The 9670-nt window shown below is 35.1% G+C and overlaps 1 protein-coding gene across 1 annotated transcript; it reads right to left on the bottom strand.

Moving 5' to 3' along the window:
* Positions 1 to 5382: 5382 nt before the first annotated feature.
* On the bottom strand, positions 5383 to 9008 carry LOC136229520 (uncharacterized). The gene is made up of 2 exons (XM_066018373.1): positions 8627 to 9008; positions 5383 to 7942 (listed from the first exon to the last, which is right to left on the bottom strand). Exon 2 carries the CDS (start codon positions 7831 to 7833, stop codon positions 5710 to 5712), a length of 2124 nt encoding a protein of 707 aa, XP_065874445.1. The 5' UTR covers positions 7834 to 7942; positions 8627 to 9008; the 3' UTR covers positions 5383 to 5709.
* Between the last annotated feature and the right edge of the window lie 662 nt (positions 9009 to 9670).

Here is a 9670-nt window from a genome sequence, read left to right as displayed (position 1 = left end):
TTAAGACAATATGTGCAACCCTTACGGGGGAGTTTTTTTCAAAAATATCAATCATGGGGTAACTTATAACTGAGTTCTATAATTATGTTTTTTTGCCAACATCAAAATGGGAGAGTTTGTTGAAACACCTTTTCCACAAGATTTTGATTTGACAAAAACATCCATGATTATGAGGCAATTAAATTTAAATGCTTTGATTTAATTGTACTAATGTGTTTGTTCAATATTGAGTGCAAATATATATATAAAGTAAAGACAGGACAAAAGTCAGCATAAGCAAAGCTGAGTGGAGTAGAACTCAGAAGCAAAATGAAGCTAACTAAATTTGAAGACTTCTTCAGAAGCGTTTAAACAGAACAGAGCTGACCACGAAGGAACTCAGCTTAGAAGTTGAACATCCGAAGATAACGAAGAAAGCTGAGTGACAGTCAGGACAGCATGAAGGATCCATTCACTAAAGGACAAAGTCTGCCAATCTTCTGCACCAATAATTGGAACCTCGAAGACACACAAAAGACTAATTCCAAGAAACATGGGTCGTTGGATTATTGGTAAAAGACAACTGGCACAAAAAGACAAGCCAGACGCAAGAAGACAAACCTGACGCCTGAAGAAAACAGAGAAAGGGAATGGCGGAACAGTCTGAAGCTGACCAGAAATTGTTCCCCAAAAGAGCCGTTTTGGTGTTAACGGTAACAACAATTCAAACGATCCAAATCTGCAGTTTCCTTCTATAAAAGGACAATGAAGAACCTTGGATCATTACTCAAGCATCAAGAGAAAAATACAAGGAGAGAAAATCTTGAAAGCACTCAAATACAAAAGATCTTACACCAATTTTTCTATTCTCTGTGTAAATGCTAGATTGATTGTTGTGTAATCATCTAAAGTGTTCTTTAGCATAAAAAGAACAAGTTTGTGATCAATAGGAATATTGAGAGTGTTAAACTGAGTGCTTGGTTGTAAGCATTCAGTGGTAGAGAAATCTAGGTGCTGGGTTGTAGCACTTAGTAGGAGTTGAGTAGACGAATAGAGGAATGTACTCTTGCATATTCAACTGCCTTGTAATTGGTTTGTGCTCTACCGTTAAAGAGCTCAGTATTGGATTCAAAAAGCCCGGAGGACTCTGGGGACTGGACGTAGGCAGAGAGGCCGAACCAGGATAAGTGATACTGAGTAATCTCTGAACTCTCTCTTATATTGCATGTGTTGTTTGCTATATTTACTCAGCATATAAATTGCCTAAGCTGACCTTGAGTAAATAAGTGGTGCTGAGTTAGATGCTGACCTCCAAGAGTGTCAATTCTCAACTCACAAGAAAACAACTTTGGTCAACATCTGACTAAAGCTGTCTTGAAACATATCTCACCAAGTTGACCAAAAGCTGAGTTAATAAACTCTCAAAATAACTTCCAGTCAGCTTAATTAAAACGTGAAAAAGTTATATTAGTTCCTAACCCCCCCTTGGAACTAATTACCAGGGACCAACAAGGAGTACTGAGGTTTGGAAAGAAAGGTAAATTAAGTCCAAGGTATATTGGACCATATGAAATTCTTGAAAAAGTTGGTCCTCTTGCTTACAAGTTAGCATTACCACCAGAGTTAGCTCAGATCCATAATGTTTTTCATGTAAGTATGCTCAGAAGATACCGATCAGATCCTACGCATATTCTAGGTAGTCAAGAAATTGAAGTTGTTGATAATCTTAGTTATGTGGAAGAGCCAGTAGCAATCATTGGGTATAAAATCAAACAATTACGGAACAAAGAGATACCCTTAGTTAAGGTACTATGGAGAAGTCATTCAGTAGAGGAAGCTACATAGGAAACTAAAGAAAGGATGAGGAAGGAGTACCCATACTTATTTCATGAATCAGGTAATGAATTTCCGGAGGAAATTCTTTAAAAGATGAGGAGAAATGTAACATCTCAATCTTGTACATTCATGACATTTAGACACATGCATTACACGATATTAATTAGCGAATTTAGAAATAATTTTACATCTTATATGTCATTCACCTCATGATAGATTCAAATAGATAGTAAAATCGGGATAACGTGTCAATGTAGAAAATAAAGGTACATATGTCTTCAAAACACATAAACTAGATGCGTAGTTAATAAAAAAGAGAAAAAGGAAGAGAAGAAGAAGGATAAGAAGAAGAGGTAGAAGAAGGTATGTTGTTCAATTGTTTTGTACACTCAAGTTCGTGTCTTTAGAGTCTGATTTTGAGAAGCTTAAAGAAGATAAAGTTATAAGTTTATGTCTTAGTTAAATTCCAAAATTTGTTTCATGCTATTTGGGTAAGTATACTAGGAGATATGATAGTATCTATCAGACTAGGTCTAATCTGAAATCTGTATTTGATTTGTTTCTTTTTGTATAGTTTGGGACATCTTAGGTTTCGAATTTGAGGAAGGTATAAAAATGAAACTTGATTCTTTATATGTTTAGTAAGCCCCTGTAAAGTTTGGTTAGTATTGAATAAGTAAGTAGTGAGAAACTCACTAAGGAAGTGTAGGTGTGCTGTGTTGCATAGGTGCTGAAACAGGGTGAGGTTGTAAATTTTACTGATAATTATGTAGAGCTCATAAAATTCTGATATTTGGATATGTTATACCTTTGTATGTCTAGTTTTCTTACCAAAAAGAATCAGAGCAATAGAAGTTATACGTTTTAAGTTATGAGTAAATTAGCGAAACTGGTACAGGCGAGTTGATGCTGAGATAGGGCTTCAAAAGAAATTGTGCCATCAATCGGGTGGTTCTGGAAAAATTATAAAAGTTTAATATGATCTTCATATATGAGTCAGAAGTACAACAAAACAAGAATTAGGTCATTTGGTTTAGTATAGAGAGACTTACAATGTTTTTGGTGTTGATGGGTTATTGAGAAATATTATGTGATCTTGAAGTTTACGGAATAAAAGAAGAATAAGAAAATGAAATTTGGTAAATAAAGAATGATGTCTCTTTAATCATATGTTAACCTATACTTATAGGTACTCAAAACTTTGAAGACATTCCGGAGGAAGGTACAAGTCGCCATCAAGGAAACTAGAGGCTTAGTTGTGAGTATAAACAGGATATGAATATTTTAGCTTTTGAAGTTGTGATTGAAATGTTGATATGAATTGATACTTTGTGATATTGTGAATTGTTTTGCTATGTGTGATGTGCATTGATACTTGATTGAATTACTTGTGATGGAATGACTTAAATGTAACGTTTGTGTACATGTTGCATAAAACGTAAATGGTGTTGTGGCATACCCGTCTAGGCACTTATGACTACTTGATTATATGGACTACTTGGGCCTATATGGTCAGATATACGGACTACTTGGACCTATATGGTCAAATATATGGACTAATATGGTCTACTTGATTATATGGGCCGAAATGTCGAATTATGAAATGACAAGGTTGTACAGCAATACCTGTGTTACCGTTTACCTGCTACTTGATCCCGGAAAGTGTCTAGCTGGTGGTGTCACAACAAAATTAATAAAAGGCTTATCATTTGCATATGCATGAATTTGTACATGTGTATGTGTATGTTCTTTATAACTCATTGATTGTTTATATTCACTGAGTGGCGACTCATATAAATCGCTAAATTTTTCAGTTGGTTGATGAAGTAGATGAACAAGAGTTTCTAGAAGGTTAAGATATTGTAGATAGCATGGATGAAAGGTTGGTTGGCTGTGTTCCATCTCACACTCTCCCCTCTCATTCCCAGCATGTAGAATATTTGAAGTTTGGGTTAAATACAAACATAGGCTGTAATATATGCAATCATAAATAAAGTCTGTACGATAAATGGTTATGTATATGTATGTATTTATGTATGCTTGTAAAAAAAATATCAGGCTTTGAATGACTATTAGATATAGAATAAATATTGTCTAATATGTATTAGAAATAACTTATATTACTTATACGGTTAGGATGTTACACTGCTAACAAAAAAAGTTTGATCAGGATGATAGAGTGTATCGATCAAAGAACATTATTTTCGATTTTAGGAAAGAACACACAATTAACCTCTCTTACATGCAAGCTTGGAGAGCAAAAAGTTGGGCGTTAGAATGATCGTTTTTTTCTCTTTGCCACTTGACTCTATAAAAATGAAAACAACTTGCATTTTAGACAATTTATTTGCATTCTATACAATATAGTGTGCATTTCATACTTGTAGTTTGCATCTAAATAAAACATTTTGTGTTTTGTAAAATTGGCCAACGTCGCAATTCATCTGAAGGCTTCGCATTTACCTATTTGCTAAGCAACCAAATTCGCAATTTAATTCAATTGTGAAATATGTATGTGGAAAATTGCGATTCGCAATCCAAGTGGAATATTCGTAATTTCCAAATTGTGAAGACCTTTGCTAAAAAAATGCCTTCGCAATTCATCAGAAGGATTCAAATTTACCTATTTTGCGAAGCCTTTTGCTAAAAAAAATGATTCACAATACCTATTTGCAAAACCCTTTGTTAAAAAAATTGATTCTCAATTCATCAGAAAGCTTCGCATTTATCTATTCGAGAAGCCGTTTGTAAAAAATGGCTTCGCAATTCATTAGGAGGTTTCACATTTACCTATTTGCGAAGCCATTTTCTAGATGAGGATACTAAACTGAGAGTTTAGGGTTTATGACTTCGCAATTTGGTAAATGCGAAGCAAACTCATAATATGCGAAGTATCGCAACTGAACCTGAACCTTCGATTTCTAAACCAATACATCCCAAATGAGTTTGAAAATCATCATTATACCATTAACACTAACCCTAACCAGACATAAAAATATTAAATTCATACCCAATCACAACAAAATCAATATCTAAAACCTATATGAAATAGGTAATGCAAAAAAAAAACAAAACCTAACAAAATACAATTAAATCATGTTATTTTGATACGAAAAGATGGTGGAAACTTTTGATTTGGTTTTATCAACCTTTACTATCTTCTTTCCAGATTTCGCCATGAATTGATGCTCTTAGAATAATTTCGCAAATTGCCCACTCGTTCGCAAATCGCAAGGAGAATCCAAAGGGTTGTGGAAATAAAAGTATTTCGAGATAAACAGATTGAGTAAATGTATAGTTTGATAACATGAAAAACTCATAAGCTGAGTCATGAGAGCTTTATTAAGACAACTCAGTCCGACAAAGCGAGCAATATTATGATCTCTGATTTCTGTAGTTAAAAATGAGTTGCTTATAATTGGTTGAAGATAAATTATTTCCTAGTTTTATAATGGTTTAAAAATTGATTTCTGTGTAGCTTATCTGTTGGGAAGTTCAATAAATGGAAGATATGATCTGATAGTTGGCAGTAAGAGGCAAGTGAAAGAGAAGAACAACAGAAGACAGTTCAATTTTGGAATGAGGCTTGTAATCATTCATAGAGTTGTGGCCCAAAGCAGAGAAATCTTACATATTTTTTTCTGCTGAGCAGAGCAGACAATCAGTTGTAACTAGTCAGTAAACGGTACAACAGCCTCATTGAACTCAGAATTACAGGCACAACGTTCCTCCTCAGTAAACATCAAATTAATCTAAAACCATATGGAGTTAAATGTTGCATTGGCCTTCAACCAAGTGTGAAATATTGTACAGTCAACCTAAAAAATTTCTATAAGAATCATAAATGGAACTCCAAACAAACTTCTGCTTTCTTGCTTCCCCATCTTAAAATCTTCAAGCCTTCGCTTCTGCTGCCGCTGCCCCGTTAAGCAGCTCATCTGGAGTTGCAGCTGGGTCCAGATCCCAACACTTTTCCGGCAAATTGCTTCCCCCTCCTTCCAGTGACCAAGATGGCACCTGGTGCGAGAAACGTAACATCTCTCTCCTTGGAATCCATCTAATCGCGTCTTTGTTCATGTTCCTTTGATATACTGTCTTGAAACCTGTCAATTTGATCAGTGGAGCCACACAAATTCCAAGCTCTTCCGAGTAATTATCAAGAACCTCCACCATCTCGTACTGATGCCTCACATCATCTGGAGTTGACCTATCCCAATCTCTTGACCAGTTTCTATAAACAGCCCATATGTCTCCGCTTCTAGGGTATATCCGAACGCAACCACCTCTGCCAGCTTTCTCCCCTTTTAAAAGATGGGAGAAAATGTTCACTTGATCCACCAGATCAGTATGCCATGCTCTGAAGTGCCCACATGATTTAGTAAAACCAGAATCTATCCAATTCACGTGCCCGAATTCAGTATCAGTTTTAGAATTCAAGTAAGTGATGAGAATCTTAAAGGGATTAACCGAGACAACCTGGCGTATCAAACAGTACAAGCGAGGCATACCATCATCTTCATCATATAAAGCCCATATTTGCTTCGGTTTGAAGCATTCCTCTGATCTATCTTTGTCAAAATCATGGAAATCAGGATCCGGGACTATTATTGACACTGGCTCAGTTTTAATTTGCTTTGTTTCATGGACTGAAGCATTTGAATTATCGAATTTAGGAACTGGTTCAACCTCTTTGGATTTTTTTTCCACGTTCTGTTTTGCTACAGCTCCAGTTGCAGCAGAACTCATCTCTTGTAATTTCTTCTGAATGTCAGTCCTTGCCTTGTCGATCAACAACTTCCTAGCATCAAAAGCAGGCGCAACTGATATACGTCTTGGTGGAAGTTCACTTGGATTAGGAAGCCTGGGTTCATGCTCAGCACTGGCATTTCCATTAGCAAATCTTATTTCTGAAGCAGGCTTCAAACCATTTTCTTCATGCCCATTGCTACACCCAGCTCCAACAACAACCTTGCTTCTCTTATCAGGTCTGCAAGCCTTGGAAACTGATGAATCATTGTAGCTAGTAACGATATTTGAATTTATGCTACCTACTGTACTTTTCATTGTACGCTTTCCATTTGCTGCTGATTTAGCATTAGCTCTTGCACCAGTAACATTTCCGTTAACCTGATAAACAGCATCAGTGGTTATACCAGATGATCCATTGTGACCCACAACTCCAGCAGTAGTCCCAGAGTATGAGCTCCACTGAAATGACACATTCGAAACATACTCGTATCCATGTCCTGTGTGTAATCCTGAGACCCCATTTCCTGTAAATACTGTAGGAGTGGTTGGGACATAAGTAGCTCCATCATATCCATGAGTACTAATACTATACCCGCTACCAGGGACATATGACCAGGGACTGTAAGGAAAAGAACCATTCACAGGAGCTGTCCCAGTTTCAACAGCAACAAAAGTACCTCGGCAGTTCTTACACGAAAGCCTCTTATTCACATACTTCCGGAGATACTCATACTGAACCTTACAGGACGTGCAAACAGTCCAAAAGGTATCAAGTCCATGGGAAGCATTTGAATTTGAACAATTATTATATCCTGCGACTCCAGCAGCATGAACCGAAGATAAGTTAGTCTGAACAGGACATGATGTCATCTGTTTGTTTCTCCTGAAATCATAAGAGTTTCTCTTGAGACTGTCGGATAGCTTGGTCCAGGCTTCAGATACAAGTTTAAATGCTCCATCGGCTCCTACAGTTTTATTCTTATCAGGGTGAAGCAACACAGCCATCTTCCTATACTGTTTTTTCACAGCATCTCTATCTGCTGATGGCTTCAAACCAAGAACTGAATAATAATCAATTGCACCATTGCATTTGCCCTCAGATGCAATATAAACTTCAAAAGTGGACACCATCTGAGATATACCTTCTAATCCAGGACACAGGGTCTTTGCCTTCAGAGCATAATTCTTTGCACCAGCAAAGTCTTTCTCGGCAAATCGCTTCTCAGCAATTTCTTTTGCCCTAAGGGCCTCTTCTACGTTGGCTTCCATGTAGAAATAATAGTCACCAAGAAAGCCAAAAAGGTGATGCAAAAGCTAAAACTGGCTCAGCATGCATAAAAGCACAAGGCACCCAATTCTCATGCATAACCACAATGTCCTGCAAATATTGTTTTATCACAATGTAAGGTCCTGTTTCAAGAATATTGTTTTAAGTATTTTAAGAAGCGAAGTACAGATATAGAAAAAATTTCTTGAGCTTTCAAGGTTTCAACTTTAAAGTTGAGCTCCTATTGATCTGGGAAATAAGAAAAGAGGGAAAACTAGCTTGAACTAACACCCTAAAAATGTCTCATTATTTTTGCACTTAAATAGATTACACAGCAACGAAATTAAACACGCAAAGAACAAAACTTTAATAAGTTCAAAGTTCTTCACTTAGTTAGGTTGACAGCAAAAACAATCTGCCTATGCCATTTCCCCCACTTCCCTCAATTTTTCCATCAATCAAGCCATTCAGAGCTCCATTTAATAGTTATATAGAATAATCATTTTATAACTACAAAATTTAAATTTTAGATCACCACTAACACTCGGAAGAAAATTTAGCTCAAATTCCCAAATCAAACTGCAAATTTCACTGAATTAACATCATAAACAAATGCACATAGATCGAAGCTTAATCAACCCTATATTATCAATTATTAATTCCAAATCCTCCAGTAACAAACCAAAAAAGAAAACACAGAACCAAAGCGCAATCCTGCACAGTAATAACTAACAACACACAATTAAAGTATCGAAAAGAACAATTAAAAGAAGAGATAGAGAAAAAAGAACTCACTGAGATTTGAACAGTATAAATGGGGAGCGAAGCAAAACCAGATCGCCACGTGTATCCAGGAGGTCGAGAAAATCAAGATAGTGACCTGATTTCGTGAATCTCAGTGTCCTGATAAACTCTCTTTCACTCACTCACACACACACCCACAAAAACAAACACAAAGTACTATTAGCTTCTTATTTTATAGACGATAACAAAGTAGAGACAGTACAAAATGACAAGAAAAATTTAGGGTTTTTATTTTAAGGAGGATGTTTAGTAAATTGGGTCTTGGGGTTGGATTGTGGGTCACAGTTCGGAAAGAGATATCGGTGAATCGGCGGCGAGGAATTGGGAGATTCCCGTTGATTGCCGATCAGATATGAGGGAAAATTATTATATAAAAAATGATAATTTCAATTTTCAGTGGAAGTAAACGGTGTTAATAGTATTTAATGGTGGGATTTGCTATTGTACGCAAATGTGCGTATTCCACTACTTTTTTATTTTAATTATTTTGGGTTTTAAAATTATTATAAATTGTATTTACATTTGATAATTACTAATAATATACTATATTTTACTTACCTTTTTAGACAAGTGTCTGGTAGAGGTTAGAAGTAAAGTTGGGAAAAAGGTAAGCAGATTTATTATTATTATTATTATTATTATTATTAATTCATTTGATCCTTTTAAATGAATTATATTTCTTATTTTTTCAGAAAAGACTTTATCTATTTATTTATTTATTATTATTGATGTTGATTTATTTTATCCTTATAAATATATTTTAAGGCATGCCTTTTAATATCATTTAATTTGCAATCTCTCAAATTAAAAAATTATTAATATGAGTTTATAAATTGTTATTATTCAATTATTTTCATGATATTCTTATTAAATTATTTGATCCTTATTATTATTATTATTAGGAAATGCTATATATTTACAATCATTATTTTAAGGAATTTTTTTTCAATTTCATTTGCAATATGAGTTTAAAAATTATAATTATTTAATTACTTTTATGATATTTTTATTAATTTATCTGATCCTTTTAAATGA

This window comes from Euphorbia lathyris, chromosome 5, assembly GCF_963576675.1.
Source record: "Euphorbia lathyris chromosome 5, ddEupLath1.1, whole genome shotgun sequence".
Lineage (NCBI taxonomy): Eukaryota > Viridiplantae > Streptophyta > Magnoliopsida > Malpighiales > Euphorbiaceae > Euphorbia > Euphorbia lathyris.
The sequence above is the reverse complement of the archived record's forward strand: the minus strand, read 5'-3'. Positions and strand labels throughout refer to the sequence as shown.

Excerpts from the sequence above, each read along its gene's own strand:
- LOC136229520 (XM_066018373.1), bottom strand. The coding sequence starts at position 7,833 with ATGGAAGCCAACGTAGAAGAGGCCCTTAGGGCAAAAGAAATTGCTGAG.